The sequence below is a fragment of the Idiotropiscis lumnitzeri genome, chromosome 5, assembly GCF_059441095.1.
Source record: "Idiotropiscis lumnitzeri isolate Australia: NSW breed Sydney's pygmy pipehorse chromosome 5, RoL_Ilum_1.0, whole genome shotgun sequence".
Classification (NCBI taxonomy): domain Eukaryota; kingdom Metazoa; phylum Chordata; class Actinopteri; order Syngnathiformes; family Syngnathidae; genus Idiotropiscis; species Idiotropiscis lumnitzeri.
This window is the reverse complement of record NC_142395.1, coordinates 18,958,312-18,981,558: the sequence shown is the minus strand read 5'-3', so window position 1 is coordinate 18,981,558 and position 23,247 is coordinate 18,958,312. Positions and strand designations below refer to the sequence as shown.

Sequence of the window (23,247 nt, the reverse complement as noted above, 5' to 3'; positions counted from 1 at the left end):
ACTGCAAGACACTCTTCAAGTCCCGTAGCTAAAAAATGCCAAGCGAAGAAGCTTAGGCATGAAATTATTATTGAAAAATCTGGCCCAAACAGTAATCGTTCAGGAAAACGAGACAAGAACACACTTTCAATTGTCTTGCAGCAGTCAACAGTACATTGGTTAAATTGAGATTGACTTGCAGATTTTAGTTGAGGATAAAGAGGAAGTGGCTGTGTGACCTTTCTACAGTTTTTTTTAGGCATGCATGTTATTTAAAACCGTTCTGCAGACTCAGCATTTAGGCTGCTTTGTGAGCTTCTTCACTATTAGCACGCCACAGCGAGAAGAAATTAAAAACAGCTCCAAGTAGATCAGATGGTAACACGCCCTCATAATGTCACACTTTGAGAAAATTATCATTGGCAGCCGGTTGAATACTTGTCACTCTGTTATGATGACAGAAACAAATTTATAAAACACAGATGTTTCTTCAAATTAGCTCCAATTTCCTTTGAGTCAATTAAGGAAATGACCACAGAGTGCAGATGCATCTAAAAAAATTGGGCATCGGAGAATACCGTAATTCATTTCTTACTGTTCAATTCAATAATGGTCTTTGGCTCCATTAAGCGCAAGTGCAATTTCTATTTTGATTATCCGTGTCAGATTAAAAAAAATATCCCTTAGTACTTGATGCATGTTTCTTGTGTATATGTGTGGATAAACTGCAATGAAATGTGCACATACAAAAATCCACTCTACATTTCAACTGTATTTAAAAACATATTTAATTGAAATAATTACATTAACAATGTACAACTGTACAGTTAATAACATTTTGACCGATTTTATTCAAGAAAAAAAGATATTCAAATGGATAAATGAAGCAGACTGTTGCATGAGTGATTACTGGCTAGCAGTAAGAAAAAACGGTAACAATCTTGCGGTCAGGGTTTAAAAATCTGAAGTTTTTTTGTGCGTGTGCCGAAACTAATTTATAGAAATGCGCCAGAGATGTGTGGAAAGACCTCGAACAATGATTTTTTTTCAATCCCCGAGGGTTGATCAATAAATAAACTGACTTGTAAAGGGATACAAAGGGACACCCTTTGGTATGACCTCAGAGATATTTACAGAATTACGAACCTCAGAGTTGGAAGACAGTGTTTTCCCAGAACGCCGATTTTTACAAGTTTCTTTTACCCAACGTTTTGAAGTCATACAAGACTTATTCACTACTACATTTGACTTTCACATTTTAGCAAATGAGCATTTAAAAACACTTGACAGTAACAAAAGCTAGCTTCTCATCTTCAGTTAAGGCACGTGATCAGGTTAGACTTTCTGCTTCCTCAGTGCGGCCACTCGCACTTCCACGGAGACGATTTTGGCACTTTGAGACACTTTCCTAACTTCTCACAGCCGGCTGGGGCCCAGTTCTGAAATGAAGCAATCACCACAGGCACAGTCAAACAGCAAAATATCTTTTATATTGCTTATATCTGTTGCAATTCTGTCACTACCATGCAGCATATGTTTATGCATTTTCTTCCAGACTAGTACTTGTGTGACGTATGCATGGTAAAAATGCTTTTCCGATAAGGTTTTTAGTTTGTCTTTTCGCGTTGCCATTATATATTTCAATGTTTAAGCACTGTTCATATTGAATGAATTGATTGCGGGTCACCTATATTTTCACAGCACTTGCATTTATTCAAAGTGCCACAAGGGGGCAGTAGTATGGCACAAACAAATCGGCTGTTTACGTTCTTGAGAGCTTCAAGAGGAATAGAAAAGAGCTATTCGTCCACAATCACCGTAGGTATTTTAATAAATATCGTTATGACTTTAAATGAGAAAAAACGTGTATCATTAATGCACGTTTATATTTAAGGTCAGCAGGACAGGCTCCAGTACCCCCGTGACCCTTATGAGGAGAAGCGGTACAGATGATGGATGATAGATCATTTCACTCCTTCAACCTATTTCTTATTTATTTCCCAGTTTTTCGATTATGGTTTTGTGTATATCATTCTGCAGAATATTAGGTTGGAAGAAATGAAAGGATTTTTTTTTTATATATTCCCAACAGTTGCTTTGACTGATCAGTTGCAATTCCAATTATTCTCTGTGACGTCTTAGTATTAATTATAGCACATAATCAGAGTACAGCCCAACTTACCATGACTGCAACGTCACACATGTTGAGCTGGGGGATGCCTGCAACCAGTGTGTTCTTATGGCGCTCCACAACGGGCGAGATCCGGCTGAGTACATCCTGGTATTCCTTTGTCAAAACACTTCCAAAACACAGGATGCTGGAATTAACAATTACCTCCATGATACATTAAACCCGATTTATTTCCAAATAGCTTTCATTAGCGACATTTATTTGCCAGCTCTAAAGCACAAAACACAAAGAAAAAAAAAAGAACACCGCTTTTATTAGGCCCCTTACGTTTGAAGGCTGATGCGTGTTTGCAGACAGCTAATTGACTACGCAAAGACTTGTTTGCAACTTGCTTACAAGGAATTTAAAAGGCACACGCACACAGAGCATAATCCCTCGGTTTGTCGTGGCTTTGTGAAGGAGTGTTGCAAGTGAAACACTGGCCCTCGTGTACGCCGTGATGAAACACTGCTGTGACGGCCGAGCTTAACTCATTATATCAGAGAGGGGGGCCCCCCACTGCAGCTTTCAAGCACAAAAACACAAACGCCGGCACCCCGTGGGAAAGCCCACTCAGCGGGGTGACTGTGGAACTATCCCCCGTCTCTCAATTACTGCTGTTGGACACCAGTGGGCCCCACACCTCTGTGCATTATTATATTCAGTGTGTAAAACACAGAGCCCCTGAAGGCTTTCAAAGGAACGTTGCTCTCAATAGGACCTGTAGGGTTAATGGTCTGTGGTGTGTGTGCGTGTGTGTGTGTGTGTGTGTTGGGGGAGTGGGCTTCTGGTGGCGTGACGCACAGATAGACAAATATCAGCAGTGCAATTACACCCCTGATACACTCGCCGGCAGCACCTGTGCCAGGCCTCTGTCGTCCCCTCACGACAAGCCCTGCCTTCTGATTGGCCCCCAGGGACCATGTGCATGCGTCTGAGGTGAAGTGTCAATTAGAGTAATAACCCCAGGCCCTGTCCAGCTCACACCTACCCTCCCTAGCCGGATCTCCCACAGGGCGGCAAGGCTTCCTCCATCAGCCGGCACCTGCTCCCTTCCTCCATCCTCTCAGCTTTGACTTTCCTGCACAATTAGACGAGTGGTAGCGCGCCGACTGCAATTAGTCTCTCTCGCTCTCGCTCCACGTTTGTCATCAGCTAACGACTGTGACCCCTCGCAGGGGAGGGGAAAGATTACAGCTCTCGGTTAAAAAGCAGACCAAATTCGCTGCCGTTATCTGAAATCACAAATTCTGCCGCTTCTGATTCCCATCAGCAAAGGGCGATATTCATTCCCTGGCAGTCTGATTCGTTTTGTGATAAGGGATGGAGCGACTTCATATAATGTGAGCGAGCGTTCGGTCTGCGAGCCAAGTGTGGCGTCTGCAAAGCAACGCTCGCAAAACTCAAAAGTTTGCTATTGTTGCGTCCACGCGCGGCTAATCGTATTGGAGCAAAGCGCCGCATCCAAATCTAATTATATCATTTGTTTGTGTCTCTTGTGCAAACAAATAATGAAAAGCCACCGTCAGTGCGGCTCATTAGCATGACTATAACCCTTAGCTTACTGGTGCACAGGCAAAGTGCGGAATAATAAGCAGGCTGCATGCAAATGGACTCTTTTGATTTATAATTTATGGCACCCAAGGGGGGGCGGGGGCATTGCTCAGGTGTGTCGCCATGCCGATTACTGATTCATAACACTATTCCTGGAACACGCACACACACATGGGCACACAATCAAGAACACAGTGGCAGACGGAGGGGGAATTGAGGAGACAATCAAACGCATGTGTCCTGCCTAACCCCTCCCTCTAACAACCCCCTACCCCGACCGACTACCCCCCCCCTACCCTCCCTCCCCATGAGTGGAAATGGAGCACTTGGGTGAGGACTATTGATTGGGGACACAGGAGCTTGGTGGTAGGGAGCAGATGAGGCCAGACGGAAAGGGCCTGCCTGCAGCGTCCGAGCTGGGACGGCACTCTGGATGTGTTAACCTTGAGGCCTCATTCAGTTGCAGGCAGGAAAAGGTTCTGAACAAGTGGATTTACAGATTGCCAAAGATTGGCCTGGTTGGGATCTGCCCTTAATGACATCTGGGCTTCAACAGTGCATTAGCGCCTCTTGAGAAGTGAAAAACAATCGCTTTCTGAATTGTGTTTATAGTATGCAGAATGCATGTTTGGGGCCGTCCGGTAACCACAACACAAGTGAAGGCGTGTGTGCAGACAGGCGCTGCATCATCTTAAATGGCTCTTAAGGTGCAGGCGGAGATTAATGGCAGCCTTGCAGTCGGTCCAGCTGCGGGAGCGAGGAGCACACGTATGTGTAAACACACACGCGCACACTTTAAAAGGATGGCAGAATGCTCCCAGTGGATGCGGAGGCACTCAGGAGGGAAGTGGCACAAACTCTAAGGAAATGGTTAGGCGGTTGGAAAATGGAGACGTGTGGCCTTACATCCTGGAGTCGTGCCTGCATTTTACAGGAGTGAAAAATCTCAGTACATTGCTGCACTTTGATTAGTGTAGCTTATTTTGTTTTTTCAAGTAGACCCTGCCAGGACAAAAATGAATATTTTATCATCCAATCTCTTCTCAGTGCTGAGAGAAAGACAAACAGGGGATGAGGATGGAAAAAAAAAAGGCAAAGCCGCAAAGGGCAGGGCAGGGGGGAGAGGTCAATCAGAAACAAAAGAATTGAAAGAAATCACATCGTACAGAGCTCAGGTGGTGACGTCTCGTAATAATTCAAATGGATACAAACTGAGGATGTGTCACCACCATTGCGCAATATAATGATTCACATCCTACTCCATTCAGAGATGCAGGAACACTGATACACACGTGACTAACAGAAAAACCCAAGCCACGAGCAAAGCCGAATAACGCATGGGGACTAAGTACTGGAATTTTATATGATTGTAAAATTCCAGAAGGAAAACGACAGGGCGCTATTCATTTATACAACACATGGGCGAAAGTATTCGTATTTCTACCGCTACGGAAAGTGCAAAGGGAAGAGAAAAAATGATTTGGAAAGACTTGGTTCAGTCGCAGGTTCCTTTTTAATCATTTCAATAAGTCTTATTTTATACAAGAGGAATGTCCTCCAACTGCATAAAGACCGTTGGTTAGAATTAGTGCGGTGCAACTAAAAATGAATTCAACTTCAATTCAAACCTTGATTAATTTATTAAAATGTAGTCTACTGCATCCTCATCGAGGAGATTTTGCACCTGAGGTCAAAATTCACCAAAGCTTATTAAACAGCACTCTCTCTGAATTTAGAGTCAAACAATTCATCTTGCAATTTTAACCTGCAGTGGCGTGAAACAGTAATCTTAAAGAGCGTTGTTTGCAATCACAAAGACAAGAGTGCAATCAGGCGCACTCGGGCTGAGCAGATCAATCTCCCGCCCGCCTTTTTACGTCTGCGACTGAATCCACGTTGATCTCATCACCATTCAGGAGCCAGCGCTCTCATGTTTTTTATTTTACCCCCCTTCAAAAAAAAACAAGATGCAACTGGACTGTTCAAGCAACTGACCTGATTGGGAACTTCTCCCCGGGATCTCGACCCAGGTGGAAAATGAGAGGCTGCAGTGTGTGTTCCTTTTGCTCATGCGTGGTCACACCCGGGACCTCCTGACCTGGACAGAAGTTCACACCCTGAAAGAGAGAAGTGACAGGTTTAGTTTGTACTAACACATTTTATGAATAAATAAATGATTTGTGAAGCACAAGTTATAGAGCTCACATAAGTTTATATGACATTCCATGAATATAAATCAATTCCACAACTTAATTCACACAAACACCATATTCATTTTCAATGAAGAGTTGGTATAAAAAGTCTAAAGCGACCATTCTAATGCCAGGTTGTTGTCATATTAAAAAAGATTTTTCACTATTAATATGATCTACAACCTGTAATACTCAAAAGATAAAAATCTATTCAAAAAATAAACACACATACAACACCATGGTTGCATAAATATGCACACCCTCAAACTAATACTGTGTTGCAGAACTTTTGGCTTTTATGACAGAACTTATGTCTTTTTGGGAAGGAGTCCATCAGTGCAGCGCATCTTGATATGGTAATATTTGAGTCTTTCTTTGCAAAAACGGTCTACATGAGTCGAAGTACGAGTGCATCTCCTTGTATTGCCGTCTTGAGCTCACACGCAATAATAATGTAGTTCAGGTCTGGACTCTGGCTGGGAAATTACAAAACCTTAATCCTCCATTCTTTTGTTGATTCGGAAATGTGCTTTGGGTTATTGTCATGCTAAGAGATAAAGTTCCTCTTTATGTCGTATCTTTTGATCAGAAGCCTGAAGGTTTTGCGCCAACAGCGCCACGTCTTTTGTAATCATGTCACCGCAAGAAGTTGCTCATTGGCGTACAAAATAAGGAGGGGAATAATAATCGTTTAATTAAGAATTGTGTTGAATGTATTAACGTGATTGTTGATTAATGCACTACTTGGCTGCAAACAGCAGTGGTGCAGCTCGTCTCAACTATAGTTTCGGGTCTGAAGAACAACATGACATCCGCGATGGGAAGCTGACATATTATATATTCAAGCTATGAAAACCCCTGCGGGGATCATCATTCAGGGTGTCATTGTGCCTTCCTGTTCAAAACCATCTTTTAAAAAAATTTTCATTTTCTTCATACGCCATCAAGGAATTTGATCAAATTTCCTGTTCTACTTACAAAGTAAAATAGAACAGACATTTAATTCCTGATATGCCCACAATACAAAAAAAAATGTTTTTTTTTGTTGTTCTGTAAGCTGACACATCGGCTTTTAAACCCTCACTTTTGAATTTATTTATATATATATATATATATATATATATATATATATATAAATAAGACATTTTTAAAATAGTACTCAATTAAAAAACTGAGCGTTTTATTGTTTTTTTTTTATTTTGCACCAGTTCCTTGGCAATTTAGAAATGTATAGCAAGTATGTATAGCAACTCCAATGCACTCTTTGCACAAGGAAACATTACTCAAATTTATAGATTTTCACCTTTTTTCAGATTTTATGTCAAATAGAATAAATGCGACTTTTTGAATATTATTTCTATTTATAATTAGTTTTCGTTTTTTACCCCCAAAAATAATTTGAATAATAGTTTGAATAATCGTGATTACTTTTTTTTCCCAGAATCAAGCAGTCCTAGTCCGAACCATAATAATGGATAAGATTGTGTTTCCATATTTGCTTTATGAAACGCCGACGACTAAATTTAAAAGACAGTGCTTGAGTAAGATCATTCCGCATGATGCAAATGTTGCCTTTAATCAGCTTGCATGTAAATTGTTGCATGTCAACCTGTAAAAGTTATTCATTCAACAATAATGACCATACTCAAATTGTGCACACTGCAACTGTTTCCAAAGAGATGCAAAATGTTTTGTCCAAAATATCTTTTTTTTTTGTGATTCCTTCATCTCTCACTGCTGCACTTTAGTGAGCATCGTGATTGAGTCACATACACACACTACTTCAGAAACCCCCGGAGATCCGCCTCTTTCTTCAAAAACACAAATTTACTTTTTGGGTGAGTGTAAGTAAAATTGAAAAAGCTTTCATCTGTAAGGCAGTGTTGCTGCCCCCCCTCTGAGATGGCCCGACTGAACACCTCAAAATACATATTGAAGAGAGCGAGGGAGAACGATAGATACCCGCTGCCCCGCAGAGGCTCGTCTGATCCTGACTGCTCCCGCCTTTGAAAGGCAAGAACTCAGAAATGCAGAAAAGAAAGAAAGAGAGCTCATCCCAGAGGAGACAGAAGGGGCCTGATGTGCGTATCTCTCTGCTTCTTGTACTCGACACATGAGCGAGCACTCGTGTCTCCTAGGACATGAATGATATGAAGACCAAAAGAGGATGATTTCAAACTCAAGCAGCGCTCAGCTGCAGGGGCATCAGAGAAACAGCGGGCATCCAGCACAAAAAAAAAAAAAAAAAAAAAATTGAATATTTGGTACAAGGCATGTGAAAATCACGTGTTGTGTTTGAGCGTCAAATTGCCTCATTTAAAACTTGATTAACTAGACGTGTAATGTTTAGTCATATTTTAACACCATCATACGGGAATAGAAAGTCCACAGCTGTACTGTAACATTTAGTCATATTAAAATTTAAATTATTTTCACAGAAAAATGGCAGGGGTCTACTGCAAATATATTGTTTGTTTTTTTTAAAAAAAAAAAACATCATTTTTGGTGCCCTATAAATCCCAATATAGCATTTTTTCAACTGCATGAAATATATGGCAATTTTCTATTATCTTTTCCCATTTGTTCACAAAATACATATTTGGTGTAGAATACACACTACAAACAACTAAAAAAAAATATATAAATACAATGAAACAAATATAAATTGGCGGGAAAAAAATGATTTAATTAATTAAGTTTGAAAGATCCTAATCCTTGTATGTGTGTTTGTGTTACCTGTAATTGATGTCATATTTTAGGCGTTAGATTTAAGACTTTAATTTTTTTTAAACAAACTGAATTTAGGTTGTGTGCAAAATAGTGACGTACAGGCCCCTGCACAATTTACATTGCTCACTTAAGCATTGTTTGTAAAAATCAACAAATGCCATTATATGCCGTATACTTAAGAATAGAAGATTATGGTATAGAAATGTGCAGTAAATAGTGAAACCGATGTCGCTTGTGCACAACTGCTGTAAATGGTTTGAGTGCATAAAGGTAAAACCAATTGTCAAACATGCATTTTGGCCGTTGTCTGAAGGGTCATAATCGGACGATTTAATCAGCTGGCCGATTAATCAGTCTGGCCCTGATTAAAATGTCAGAAAATAAACCGAATTGAGGCAGCCGAAGGCAGCTAGCAACTTGTACACAGTTAAAATTGTCGTCAACATTGACTATGATGACACGGGGGAGATGAGTGGCACCAAATGTGCAGAAGGACATGAATACCGCATGTGCCGGCGAGGTCAGTCTCTTCACATGAACCTGTTAGCCTGCTAAACATAGCTAACTTTGACATTCTGTATTCCCTCGCTCAACAACATTGATTTAGTGTTGAACATCAGCCAGAAAATTTTATGTGTGTGTGGATTGCTTTGCAATAAGTTTCATTCTTTACCGTATGACACAGTCAGATCTGAGGGAATTTAGGCTTATCCGTTAGTTCCTGATCTGAACTTTATTAAGTATGCCAAAGTTTGTGAAGATTCTCTGCTTGACGAAACAAATAATGAATGTTTCCAAGTTTGTTGGAAAAATTCCAGTGTGCTAGAGTGCTTACAATTGGAGTAACAGTTTTTTTCTTCAAGTAAAATAAACTATGTGAGGAACAAGCAGAACAAGTCAGTCTCTCTGAATACTCATTTTCTGCAACGGCATGATCTTGTCGAGTTGAAAAACAGCTATCGAAAGAAACACCACAGGAGCACAAGTTACTGATACAAAAGACCTGCGGTAATGACAAAGTGTTTTGAAATATTAACGTCACCACACTGCCTTGGAGAGAGTTTGACGGGAGCCGTTTAAGCCTGCGAAATTTCTCATTTTCCTCATGGCTGAGCTGCATGAACACAGCCTTGAGTGATACCTCTCCTGGCTATTAACCTGTAATGTGTTCACACACACACACACACACAAACAAACACGCACACACCACCTCTGTTTATTTTTCACGACGCGGGACCAAAGCTAAATTATAACCAAGTGGCTCAAGACCTGACACAAAGGCAGGAAAATCTAAATTGGGTGAGAGGAAAAAAAGAAAAAGCTGCTATATTTGCACCAATGTAGAAGACAGAAAAAAAGATTGAAATATTATTTTTACATTTAGTGCGTTTATGACGCGTATTATGGGTCGTAGGAACAGTTTATGCATCTAATGTATGCAAAAAGCTCAGGCGAATAGATCTTCATTGAAAACCCAAAGTACATGCAAAAGCTTTCTCTTGCCCTCTCTGCCGCTCTCTCATGTACTCACACGAATCAATAAGCAACTTGCAGGCAATCAGACACCATTATTTGTGAAGTTCCACTTCAGTTCACATGAGATGATAAAAGAGGCTGCTATTGATTCAGCGGCCCTGAAGGAGAGAGCAATTTAAGCGACCGATGGGGCATAAAGCAAACCGAACCGCAGCGAAGGAGGGAGGAGCAGAGATGGACATTTAGAGAAAAAGCTACCAAACTGTACAGCTTCTCATTTCATATTCCTCTTGATACATATAAGCAGCACAAAGTTGTCATTGCCAGCTTTTTTTTTTTCTCTCCCCTGCTTATCTGTGTGATGGCAAAAAGGAGTCCGCAGCAGGAAATGTCGCTATGTAAATTACGAGGAGGGAATTCTCCACTGGAGCCGCAACAAACAAGTCTACTGGCTGATGAATGATGCAAGTTTGCTGATTTTGGGGCTCCTCATTAATATTCATTACGCTGTGATGTACACAGCAGTCGACTGATGAGCCATTTTCAGCACAACACCAGCAGAGAAAGCCACAAAGGGGTTCGATGTGTCAGTGCATTTTGTAGAACACAGAACACTGATTGCACTATACCATCTGGCCAAAAGTATTTGGACAGATGTCCATTAAACCGGATTAGTCCTCCTTTGCAGTTACGACAGTTTCAACTCTTCTGGAAGGATTTTGGCTCGCGGGAAATTGTGTCTATTCATCATCTGTGAGGTCAGAGGTCACCAAAGTGGGATTAATGGGTAAACCAACTCACAATTTCTGTTCGAGTTCTTCTTAAAATTGATTGATGAGGTTAACATTTCTATATCAAACTCATTCAAGGATGGCTTTATGGATCAAAAATGTTGGTAGAAAAAGGGCCGTGCCCAAACTGGCGTGCTGGAGCCTATCTCAGCCGTCGTCGGGCAGTAGGCGGGGTACACCCCTGACTGGTTGCCAGCCAATCGCAGAGCACACAAAGAGAAACAGCCACTCGCGCTCACAATCACACTTACGTCCAATTTAGAGAGTCCTACCTATCATGCACGTTTTTGGAATGTGGGAGGAAACCGGAGTACCCGCAGAAAACCCACACAGGCACGGGCAGAACATGCAAACTCCACACAGGAAGGCCATCAAACCCATGACCGCTGTACTGTGAGGCTGACGTGCTAACCAGTCGCCCACCGTGCCCCCTCCAAACTGTTGCAATAAAGTTAAAATCCTGTCAATCAAAATGCCTCAGGAAGATGCGTTGAAAATTCGGGGTGTCGCTCAAGCGCTGCTTTATTCAAAGCATACTTCCATCAAGTTCATCTGTCACACTTAACTCACCTTTTTTAACTCATCCAACGAGTTGGTCCAGGTCCAGTAGTGAACCTTGTACTGCCCAAGCCTGACAGCCATCATCTCGTTCCCACGATAAAAGAAGATTGGCCTGTTAAAGAGGACATATTACAAGTTGGCGGAAATGCTAACAAATAAACGGCACCATGACGGTAGGATGTGTGAGCATATGCGTGTAATTATACACTTACCTGTTTTGCAGCGTGTTTGAGGTGTTCAGGAGAACTGGAGTCAGGTCCAATCCATCCAGGGCTCGATCATCAGGTGGGCTGATGCCAGCCAGAGATAAACTAGTGGTGTACAGGTCCATTACACTGGAGAGCTGGAAATTAACCTTTCAAAGCACAACATATTTCAAATTAGGGCTATTAAATTGTGACCCATGGAGGCATTGAAAGAAAGCCACAATTAAACCCGAGCTGCTCCTTCCATTCTGTCACTCCAGTCGCCATGCATGGACCCACAAAAAAAACGCAAGATAAGCAGGCACCCTAGCAGCAAAGGAACCAGCCTCAGAGTTTCTTTATAGATAAAGAAAAAGCAGAAGGATGAAAAGAAGGAGAAAAGGAAGAAGGGAGAGAAGAAAAGGAGGAGAAGAAAAAGGAGGACGAGCAGAAAGAGGAAAAGGAAGAGGAACTGAAGGAAGAGTAGCTAGGGAGTATAGGAGAAAAGGAGGGGAATGAAGAAAGTGGACTAAGAAAAAGAAGGAAGATGAAGAAGACAAAAAAGACGACGAAGAACAAGAATACCAAGATAGCAAGGATGACGAAGAATCAAGATGACAAAGAACGAAGAGAATGGAGACTAAGTGAAAAAGTGACAGAGATGAAGAAAAATAATTCTGAAGTTAGATGCAAGGTTGCAAGCTTTAGATCACAACCCATAAAAGTCACTAATATCACTTCATCATTTGAGCGTTTTATTTTTTTTAACATTTCACAGTGGTGAGCTTCTTTTTACACTTGCGTGACCATTAAAACATTTAAACTCAAATGAGCAAAGCAAATCTGTGACCCAAAATCACATTCATTCATGTGCCGGTTGACAAAAGTAAATGTTACTCAAACCTGCTTGTATTATTGATTTAGATTTAATACAACTGGAATGCCTTCTAGATCCAATATTTGCCTTTGTAAAATGGTGTCAAGCCCAAACGAAATTTGGGATCAACCTGCGTCCTAGAATTGATTCTATTTGTATTTAGATCTTCTCTGTATTGGAACCGTACAATAACACAAGACTCACGTACAGTATGAATGCAAAGTCTGCTCCATGCTCGTCGATCTCAGCGACGTAACTGCTTGTTCTAGCCACCAGTAAAAATCTGTAAGCTTCTCAAATCAACAATCTGACACTTGAGGAATACTACAAATGCGCTCCTTTATGTCGGATTTTATCATGAAAGTCAACATGTTGTGATCGTGTGCATGTGTGAACACAGATTGTAAAAGAGGCGCATCTCTTCAGTGCACCTAATCTCCTTTTGCAGGATTTCGTATAAAAAAAATTTTTTAAATTGCTGAGTGGAAGTCAAGTAAGAGAAAAAGAAAAAAAAATGAAAAAGAGAAGTGGAAGTAGGCAGAGGACACAGCCCGGGCAAGGAGGCATCGGGAGACGGCGCGAGCTGCTTTTTCTTTTTTTTTTTTTTATCTCCTTCTCCCAGTCTCACAGCAAAAAGCTTTATTTTATTTATAAACTTTGAACTATTTTCAGATAAAATGCCATTTTTCCGCTGTCATCCTTGATCTTCCCTTCCATTCTCTCCTGAGCGAGCCTCGCAGGGAGACGGCACGCTCACAATCAGATACCACTATCGGGCCTCTGCAGCTGCACCGCCATGTGCTGCTGTGCTACGATCCACACGCGCACACGCACACGCACGCGCACGTGTACATACAGACACACAGCCGCTCATCAGCACTGAAATTAATTCACATTTCTTCCACAGCAGCCATACAACTGGTTGGCGCACTGCATTCCATATCACACGTCCCGTTCAAATAAAGATAGTCTTAACTAGTTCCCTTTTTTTTTTTAATTTCTACACACAAACAAGTACGCTTAAAAAAGCACAAAAAAAGAAGCCCAACTGACGTTGAGTACGCAATAATTTAGATTTCCAAACACGAACGGTTTCTAAGAGAGGAGTTGCTACAAGAGTTGCATAATTTCTTCCTGCGTTAGCTTGGACTCTTTTTTTTTTTCATTGAGAGCATTGAATATGATTCATTCCAGTTCGCCTGGTTTCAGTCACTTTAATACAGCTTGAGCGTTTGATTGTGATTGATTGATTGATTGTAATGAAATTCTGAATGTAAATAAAAGGTTTGGTCAATGTGCGTTGGATTTATAGTGCACTGCTTCAAACAAAAGCAATTTTCACCAAATATCCATTACTGCCACCTGATGTGTGTCACAGTGATATTTTATAAATAAAATGGTATACTAAAGTTATATTCACACTGTAATTCAATTCCACTTCTTTCCCTTTTTCTTTTTTTTTCCAAATCCAAACGAAAATGTAAAAAGACTGTCACACCATATCTATTGAAAGCGTTGTTGCTTAGTAAAATAAAGCTCAGTAAAAACATTTTTGGCCCCAAAAATTATTTTAGAACACATGAGACACTTTCGTATGTACGAGATGAGTCTGTATCAAGATGGAGGAGCGCTGCATCATATTGCCCCCCAAAAAATATTTCTACATCCTTCCACCTCGCTACTCTACTCTGTCAATGAGATGATTAAATGAGCCCCTACACGCGGGACCATATTTACTTCCGTAAAGACAGCGCCACGTGACATGTTTTAAACTCAACGTCGTGCTTTGGGCGCATGCGTGTCACATCATTGACAAATTACGTTCACATGAGAAGTCGCATTTGTTTTTCTAATGTGAATGATTGGATAAAAAGATTGGATTTAACAAAAAAAAAATAATCTAAATCGGGCAACACACCCTACATTGTAGGGTAGGCAAACTACGGCCCGGGGGCCACATGGGGCCCGTTAAACGTTTTAATCCTGCCCGCCGAACTTGAAAAAAAATTAAATGAATAAACCTTGTTTATGTTTTATTTTCTAAATACTGTGATTTTTCAAAGACATATATTGTTGTAATGCTTTAGTTCACTTTCATTTAAATAAAATTTATTTTTTTTCTCTGATGAGGTGAGGTTACCAAAACACTCCATCCATCTGCTTCTGGTCCGGCCCCTCTGTGAAATTTTTGAACCCATTTTGGCCCGCCAATCAAAACGTTTTTCCACCCCTGCCCTACAGTGTGAACTTAGCCTAAAATAAAGGCAAAGGAAGACAATTCAGATTTAATTTCAGGTGTAAACTTAATAAATACTTTGAAGAGCAGGTCTGTAAGTGTTCACCTAACACAATAATTATGCCAGATAAGTGTGGCGGAAACAAAAGTATATGCTGTAATGTAACTAAAGACAGTAAGAAGTCACACAAACTAAAGTGCAGATGACAACAAAACAAACAAATATGTAGCTTTACCACTTCAACATATCTACCTGTGTTCATTTTTCTCACTATCTATGAATTAATTGGAAGGGCGAGACATTGGCAGGACTCCAATTCTCTCTCCATTTTGTGTAATATATGATTTTTGATGGTCGTTTCACATTCGGTATAAGCACATCATTAGATACGAGCCTCAAGGGCTCGTGAGACTGAAAAAGCACCGCAAATGACGTGCGCCTTGCGTTCTGCGTTGAAGTCTCTGCCCATTCTAAATCATGACCCATCAAATCGCAGCCTTTGCAATTAGCAAATCATGTTTTAGCATGTCATGAGTATATTGTAAATGCAATTAATTGTTCAGCCGTACTCCATTGCACCTTGCTCAAAACAGCTTTTCAATGTCCGCACAACAAAGATGTTGTCGGTTCTGGCCCCCGTGCCAAGCAAAGAGGGATCAATCCAGTGTGCAGTATATCCAACAACACAGCCACAGGAAAGAACTATAGATCATTTTATAACATAACATTCTGCACCCATTTTAAATCCTCCACCCAAAAAAAAAAAAAAAAAAGATCTCTGACAGAACAATGATTCTGTATGCATATTCACATTTTCAGAGACACAGCGGACAATTATGATGACGAGGCCCTGCAAACACAATGTTCCTGGCAGTGGAACATTCCTCTTCCTTTTCTCTTTTCCACCTCTTTTACGCACATCTTCCTTGTAACCCTCCTCCTCCCACCTTCCAGTTTCTTTATCCTCAGCGCCTGGCATATTCAGATACTGAGTCCTCATTACAGCTCAATCCAACCTCAGCAAACACACAAACAGATTAGCTGCTTAAGACGCTCCCAATCCCCCTCTCCCTCGCTACTCTGCAGCGCTATCAGGCCCCAGCACAACCCGACGAGATGAGCCAGGGGCAAGGCTTACTGCAGACTGCAGCCTCCACTCGCTCCGCCATCAAATCCCTCCGCATCACAGCCCCATGTCACAGCTGCCCCTAATACAATTAAAAGTCATTTGCAGAACGCACAGGCTTAAAGGATCACGCTGTAGGTGGGGGGTTAAATTAGGTTGTGGGACAGAGAAGAGAGAAAGCAAGAGACAGAGAGAGAGAGAGAGAGAGGGAGTCGGGTCAATAATTGCCACTAAAAATGACGGGAGACGTGTTCCCAAATGTAGTTTTCAATCATACACTTGATCTTTCCTGGCAATGACTTCAATCACTCGATAGAAGTTGAACACAGTCGAGATTAACCGCTCGCAGCACAAGTGGCTGTTGACGTGTAGTGGTAAATAACACACAAAAGAAACAAAACATAACAAGCAACTCAATACAGAGGATTAGTAAATCAATTATTCATTTGCTCTCAAACTGATTTACAGGACCGCGCACTGCCTGAAGCTTTTCCATTTACATTTCTGGTACCTGTTGATAGGCGGAACATTAGGAAGGAACAAAGCCGAACACATACAGAGTGACTCTGATGATTGATGTTAGGGCGGGAATTGCAAAATGTGAGCAGCCACGCTGACATCTTAAAAGTTGGCTGACGACACGGTTGCGATAAAGTCGTCTAAACAGGGAGCTGAGGAGGACCATGGGGCTGTTGTAGATGAATAATTTGTACCCGGGTGCGTTGAGTCGTATCTCAAATTGAATGTGTCAAAAACCAAAGACATAATAATTGATTTTTTGGAAGTTGACCTCTATTCCACCATCTACCGTGAATAAAGGTGCGAATGTTGAGATGGTGGAAGAATACAAATATCTGGGTGTGGTCTTTGACGATGAACCTCATGTTGATGCCACCTCCAAAATGTTCACCAACGATTATACTTTTTAAGAAAAATGAGAACGGTATTGCTGTATGGCTGCATGGTTTGGAAAACTGAAAATGGCAAGTCTGGCTCATATCTATTTTTAATAGACAGGTCCTGAGGAATGAAATGATTTTTTTTTTTTTTTAATAGTCCAAAATGAGTTTGAGCTTTTCCCCTCAGGAGTAGGAGGGCAAAAAGGTTCCAGCTTTCATTTACCACAAGTGCAATTTGTTTTTTTTACTTAATGGGAACCAGCTTTTATTTTGCCCATGTTCTTAGTTAGCATGGTGCACTTTTTGCACAAACTAATTATTATCTATATTAACTCTAGACTGAACCCGTGTGAGTAATCTGTACAAGTATGATGTTTTCTTTTATTTATTTATATTTAGTTTGGGTTTTAGTTTGTTTTTTTTCTTTCAATTTATGTCCTATGTAATTTTGTCATTGTGCGCCGTGTTCTCTAAATGCTCCTCTTGCAACATTAGCTTCCCTTAAGTGACAATAAACAGTCTCTGATTCTGTACGCAAATCTACTTCACTTTCTTAGTCTTAACAATTCAATTTTGCTTACATGAGCGCTCCTTCACACTCCAGTAGGAGTGTGGCTCCAACACAAATTTGGATTATATAACTACATTTAATAAATTGAGGCTACTGTTGTATAGTTTAACCAGAATAACTAATCATCAAGCAATAAATCAATCAGTACATTTTTAAGTTTGATTTTTAAGGAATCCAAATTTTGTCCAATGACATTTTGGGAAAGCGTCTAGAAGCTTATTGATGGATTCGACTTTGACTTCCTTTAGCAAGAGATTTCAATCACAAAGGTGTTCTCACAGTGCCTGCTGTGATGTGTCCGGGCCACCAAGCAATGGCCGGCTCTCGCATCCCTCCTTCATAGGTGGTCTCCTTCCCACAAAGGAACGGCCCATTACTGCCACCTGAACAATTCAAGACACAAAAAGCACAAGTCAGTGCCCACATGGAATAACCCTGCAAATAAAGGCGATAAAATGGCTCCGTTCTAATAGTAATGCTTACTCTCATTGGGGCCAGACGCAAGAGCGGCTCCATTGTCTGACGTGAAGAAAACAAAGGTGTTATTTTCAATACCCAGCGTCGTCAGTCTGGACAGGATCTGACCGACGCTGTCGTCCAGCTCCATCACCGCATCACCATACCTACACAACACAACATCCCCGTAACAAAAAGAATCATCCGGTCCTGCAAGTCAGAGAACGATATGGGGAACACACCGGCCTCGTTGGCTCTTCCCGAGGAAGCGTCTGGAAGCATAGACGGGGGCATGAGTGGCGTCAGCAGCCCAGTACAGGAAAAAGGGCTGTTGGGCCAGACTCTGTCGATTTATGAAGTCAAGACCTTCCTGTTGAAAAGGAAAGGCAACATTGTGAAAGAACAAGATTTTCCGTGGCTCATTTTCAACATCTATTATAAGCATTAATATTATTTCATCCTTATAGTTGCCAATTTTGAAACATGTATGACAGTTAAATATCGGAAGTGAAAGGAGCATTGTGCAGAATTGCACAGCAGATTTACATCAATGGCATCGTCTGTTCTGAAAGAGCAAAAAAACAAAAAAAAACAATAACAGGATATGAACGTCATATCCACAGTCTCCAATAATTTCGTTCGCACGTGATCCTTACTTGTAACAATTTGCACTAGAGTAAGTGTGTGAAAAGGTCTGAAAAAAGAAACCTTAACGCTATTTTAAACCCCAGGCAAGAAATTCTTAATGAGAATGCTGTGTAACCTTCAAATTACCTGCAAGTATATCTGTGTAAGATTGGACTCTCCCGTCTTTCTGTTGATCTTAAACTCCTCATAGTATCTAAAAAAAAAAAGAATTCACAAAATTAGACAGTCAGTTATCCATGCATGTTTCTGGAAAGACACGCAATTGGATTGGATTCCGAACCTCAAAACAAGTAAGACATACATGCAAAACAAAGGCCTGCAGTACCGCCTACTTGCTAATTTGTTCATTCAAACCCATTCCTGAATTGAACAAACATAACATAGGTTATAATTCTGGGATGATGGAAGTTTCCCAGGTGCAAACTGTGACGAATTTGGGAAGTCTCCACAGTGCCAAGTGGGAGGCACCACGAGGATGTTGCTGAGGCGTGAAGCGGCGAGCACAGAGGCAGTGACAGCCATCTCTCTTCCGCGCGCTTCACTTCCTCCAGGTGTCCTCACACTCAGCAAACAACCTGCTGTCTCTGGAGGAGCTTCTGTGTGTGTGCGTGTGTGCGTCTGTGTGTGAGTGCCTGTTTGAAAACGTGTTCATGTGGGTGCGTCTGTCCCCAGCCCAGGTAAGCTGCGCTGATTAAACTCCTGGCTAAGCGAAAAACACAGCCGGCTGCCAGTTGCAGTGACCCTGAACACACATATGGCTGTTTTCGAGGGAAACAAATGGGCGTAAAATGGAAGACACAAGTGCAGCCAGGGCAGAGGATGAAGAGGAGCGGAGGTGCTCGCCTCATTCACGTACCTGCCGACCATCTGCGAGTTGTTGTAGACGGGGATGTTGGGTCGCACGCTGTTGTTGTAGGGCCCAAAATGGCAATTGGGTGCACCAAACCATTCGTCGAAGCCATTCTTCAAGGGGAGGTGCTGCGCTCTGTGGCCCAGATGCCTGCCGTGAAGTAAAGTGCTCTCACACAGTGTGGCGTCACCGTGGCTGACTGAGCATGTGCATTTCTACTTAGTCACATATGCTGCGCACATTTTCCACATCACACTGACTTGAAGTCAAGGATCGGACTCTAGTCACTTGAGTAAAATGTGCACATTGAGCCGCTGACACATTATTCTTCGCATTGTATGTTATGTCAACATTTCACAGAGGAAAGCTGTTGCTAATTTTACAGTTTCAGAGGGTTTACGGTTAATTCACAGATTCAGAAAACATGCGTATAGGAATTGAAGACAACCCAGTTGAGTGACAGATATTAAGAAAATAGGACGAAAGATTTGACGTCAGTTCGAAAAAATATATATATCCGGTTGAAAGGTGACCAATCTTTAATGAGGAAAACATGTATGCTGGCTGCATCAGCGTGCAAACCCAAAAATGAATACTTTGTTTAAGCACCTTTGGCAATATAGTCCTCAATAACATTCTGACCTTTTGGTTATGAGTCATCATGGAACTTCATAATATTTTTCCACCCTTCCTCGGATTTAGAAATCTCATAAGCAGCCTTCTTCAAGTCAGCCTACAGATTTTCAATAGGATTTAGATCTGGGCTCTAGCTAGACTATTCCAAACCCCAGTTTGATTTTTTTCCGTTTTCTTTGTGTCATTATCATGTTTATTCCAGTAGACGCTAGAAGGTTTAGTACAAATATCGGCTTTTGGAACTGTCCATAAGTCCCTTCTTATTGATTAGAGCCTCACGTCCAATTGAGGAAAAACAACCCTCACCCCAGCTAAAGAATAAGGCCTTTACTTTGGACATGGTGTTTTCAAGTTGATGGACAAATTTACATTATGGAATTATGACTAAAAAGTGAATTTCCTCACAAGATTACTGGTGACTTAATTTGCCCAATGCATGGATTGTGTCTGTGGTGATGCATGGTGGTAAACAATTAAAAAAAAACTCGTTTTGAAAGTACCCATGAGAAATCAAAAGACACTCACCATTTCCCAACTATCTTACTGGTGTATCCTTTCTTTTTCAGCATCTGAGGTAACAGGATCTCATCCTGGGAGATTCCTCCCACAATCTCCTGTGGTGTGTATGCTGTAAAAGAGGTCCACTGTTTAGTTTGTGTGACTGCTGTCACAACTGAAATAAGCAGATTGCTTGAAATGATTTGCAGCTGCTTATTTGGCAGAAGTGGGCATTTTCTGGGGGGTGGGTTTTCACCGTTTCTGGCGTGACCATTCGTGGTGTAGAATCCATTTCGGACAGGTAACCTCCCAGTGAGCAGTGCAGCTCTGGCTGTGTAAATTGGGTAAAATATTTTGCAATATTTAGGTGAAGGGAAAAAAAATATTTTCTAATGACAGAAAGTCTGCTCACTCACAGGGCGAACATAAAGGGTTGGCAGTGTAAAAGTTTGGGAGAAGCATGCCCTGTGCAGCCATGGCATCAAGGTGAGGGGTCTCCTTGGAGGGCTGACCTAAAACCCCCAGGTCTCCCCAACCCATCTGATTGACAGAAAGAGACATAGGTGAAAAGTACATAATTTTCAAACACACATAGACATACAGGAACCGTGGGTAACGATTGGAACTAAGGACGACACAAGACCTCAAATAGTATTGTAACGAATTGGGTTATCGGTTCTTGTGTTGACATTTGTGTTTTGCTGAGTAGTGTTGTTTCCGACTTTTCTGAATGCATCACGTGTCTCATTGGACAGGAGGGGGTGCGAGAAAAAGAGAGAGTGAGTGATCCGTTGTGCTGATGACGGAGCGAGTTGCCCGGAGTTGTCATCGGTTACGGCCAACAGTAGCCGTTTTGTAAGCATAAAAACGTGAAAATCTAATGGAGGTCTGACGTGTGTATTTCGAAGACGCAGTATATACAGTACTGTCAATGTCACGTGCTTTTATTATCCCACTCCCGGATAAAAGCAACCCGAAAATTATAAACAGATCTAATAGTGTACTATTGCAAGACGAATAATTAAAACTCACGTCATCCATAAGCATAATGATGACGTTTGGTGGCGATGCAGCTACCAGCTTTTCTGCCCAGGAAATACATATTATAGAACACAAGAACGTTACAACACGACTAGACATCGCAAACACCGCAATGCCGACTTGCACCAATGTTCAGGAAGTCATCTTTGCTTTCCTTCAGGCAGCTCATATGCGCAGCATTTGCGCATATATATTCAACCATAGATTCTACGACCATCTACGCGGTCATTTTCAAGTAATTTGAGGTAATCAATAAAGCGTAGCCGTTGTGGTGAAATAAAAATTCATTAATTTGAAAAATATTATATGTACACAAACTATACACAGATTCTGTTTATTTAAACGTGCTACTCGGTTGCTGACAATTTTTGTTTACCATAATTTTAATGTTTGTCATAAATGAAATTAATGCTTTTTACATACAGTGAGACTTCACTAATAGTTAAGTAACATTATTCCATTATACATTGAACGTATGATACGAGTGCCTGACTGTCACGTGATCATCCTGACCGCTCACAAGGAAGAAACTAAAATGGCGGTGTGTATTGCAGTCATAGCAAAAGAGGTAATGTTCTTTTTTTTCTAGCGTCAAAACATCAGTATCTGTGTCGTTGGAGTATGTTGCTTATTCTTTTTTTTGCATATTTCGTGTATGGCTACGTGTAAGTCACTATTCCATACCTGAAGTGCTTCAAAATAGCTGCTGTCAAAATCGGTGGTTGTTTTTGTGGTTGCATTCTGACAAGTGTCATGATTATCTTTGTGTTCCCTCAGAATTACCCGTTGTATATCCGCAGCGTTCCTACTCAAAATGAGCTAAAATTTCACTACACCGTGCACACCTCCCTGGATGTGGTGGAGGAGAAGATTTCTGCTGTGGGGAAGTCATTGGGGGACCAACGAGAGCTCTACCTGGGTCTATTATATCCAACCGAAGACTACAAAGTGTATCCTCTTTGCTAAAGAAACAAACTGGGGTCCAACCTTTAAAAATACAATAATGTCACAGGGCATAAGGTAATGCTATTCAATACAAGACTGTGTCTGAAATCCCACAATTGCATAGATAATGTGAATTTTGATGGCCACTGTCAGGAAGGTGGGAACAGTGTTGTTGCTAAATAGGGTAACGAAAACTGATGTAGGGCACCACAACAAAGCATAATTTACTTCACTCGAAAGTGTCATTTGTAACTGAGCATTATTTTTGGAATAGGAGCATTTTCGATGCAGCTCTTGAAAAGTACTGAATGAAAAATCAGGCTTGCCAGAATGTGAATCCTTGACTATTTTATTAGATATGGCTATGTAACAAACTCCAAGGTTAAATTTGTTATTGTTGTAGACTCATCTAACACATCATTGCGGGACAACGAAATAAGAAGTGTAAGTTAAATTATGTTTGAATGCATACTTAATGTTGGTCTACATTCTCAAAGTTACCTTTCACTTTCAATGACATTTTACTTCTACAGATGTTCAGAAAACTGCACAACTCCTTCACTGACGTAATGTGTAACCCATTCCATACGCCAGGAAACCCTATTCAGTCAAAGTGAGTTAATGCTTAAAGTTTGTGTATTCATTTTTTTTTCAAAAATAAAAACATTTCCAGATTAACCTTTTTCTCCCCAGGGCGTTTGATGAAATTGTCTCTGGCATGATGGCGCAAAGTGCTTGATGTCTTCAACAGCCTTGTTTGTACATTACCCCGTGTAACATCTTTGAATTGACTTGATTAAATGTGTAAATAAAATGTTTGCTGGA

At 41.1% G+C, this 23,247-nt stretch overlaps 2 protein-coding genes across 4 annotated transcripts; one reads left to right on the top strand and one right to left on the bottom strand.

The window, feature by feature from the left end:
- Nucleotides 1-749: 749 nt before the first annotated feature.
- galns (galactosamine (N-acetyl)-6-sulfatase) lies at nt 750-22,397 on the bottom strand. 3 transcript variants are annotated; one of them, XM_088296266.1, is made up of 14 exons: nt 22,162-22,397; nt 20,853-20,976; nt 20,693-20,767; nt 20,464-20,566; nt 19,309-19,452; nt 18,579-18,645; nt 18,047-18,174; nt 17,832-17,971; nt 17,628-17,731; nt 11,666-11,808; nt 11,463-11,565; nt 5,699-5,820; nt 2,162-2,279; nt 750-1,418 (listed from the first exon to the last, which is right to left on the bottom strand). In XM_088296266.1, exons 2-14 carry the CDS (start codon nt 20,974-20,976, stop codon nt 1,332-1,334), a joined length of 1,458 nt encoding a protein of 485 aa, XP_088152392.1. In that variant the 5' UTR covers nt 22,162-22,397; the 3' UTR covers nt 750-1,331. The 3 variants fall into 3 exon arrangements, with proteins under 3 accessions (XP_088152392.1, XP_088152391.1, XP_088152393.1); XM_088296265.1 differs by lacking the exon at nt 22,162-22,397 and adding an exon at nt 21,469-21,622; XM_088296267.1 differs by lacking the exons at nt 750-1,418; nt 2,162-2,279; nt 5,699-5,820; nt 22,162-22,397 and adding exons at nt 9,649-9,783; nt 21,469-21,622.
- Nucleotides 21,839-23,247, top strand: trappc2l (trafficking protein particle complex subunit 2L). Its single transcript, XM_088296269.1, has 5 exons — nt 21,839-22,045; nt 22,255-22,427; nt 22,779-22,866; nt 22,956-23,035; nt 23,116-23,247. Exons 1-5 carry the CDS (start codon nt 21,953-21,955, stop codon nt 23,159-23,161), a joined length of 480 nt encoding a protein of 159 aa, XP_088152395.1. The 5' UTR covers nt 21,839-21,952; the 3' UTR covers nt 23,162-23,247.

Coding starts and splice junctions, on each gene's coding strand:
- trappc2l (XM_088296269.1), top strand. CDS start 21,953: ATGATACGAGTGCCTGACTGTCACGTGATCATCCTGACCGCTCACAAG. Junction 22,428..22,778: donor CCAACCGAAGACTACAAAGT/GTATCCTCTTTG, acceptor CTATTTTATTAG/ATATGGCTATGTAACAAACT. Junction 22,867..22,955: donor GGGACAACGAAATAAGAAGT/GTAAGTTAAATT, acceptor TTACTTCTACAG/ATGTTCAGAAAACTGCACAA.
- galns (XM_088296265.1), bottom strand. CDS start 21,576: ATGTCTAGTCGTGTTGTAACGTTCTTGTGTTCTATAATATGTATTTCC. Junction 20,977..21,468: donor TCATTATGCTTATGGATGAC/GTGAGTTTTAAT, acceptor TCTGTCAATCAG/ATGGGTTGGGGAGACCTGGG. Junction 5,821..11,462: donor CGTTGGATGAGTTAAAAAAG/GTGAGTTAAGTG, acceptor TCTCTCTTTCAG/GGTGTGAACTTCTGTCCAGG.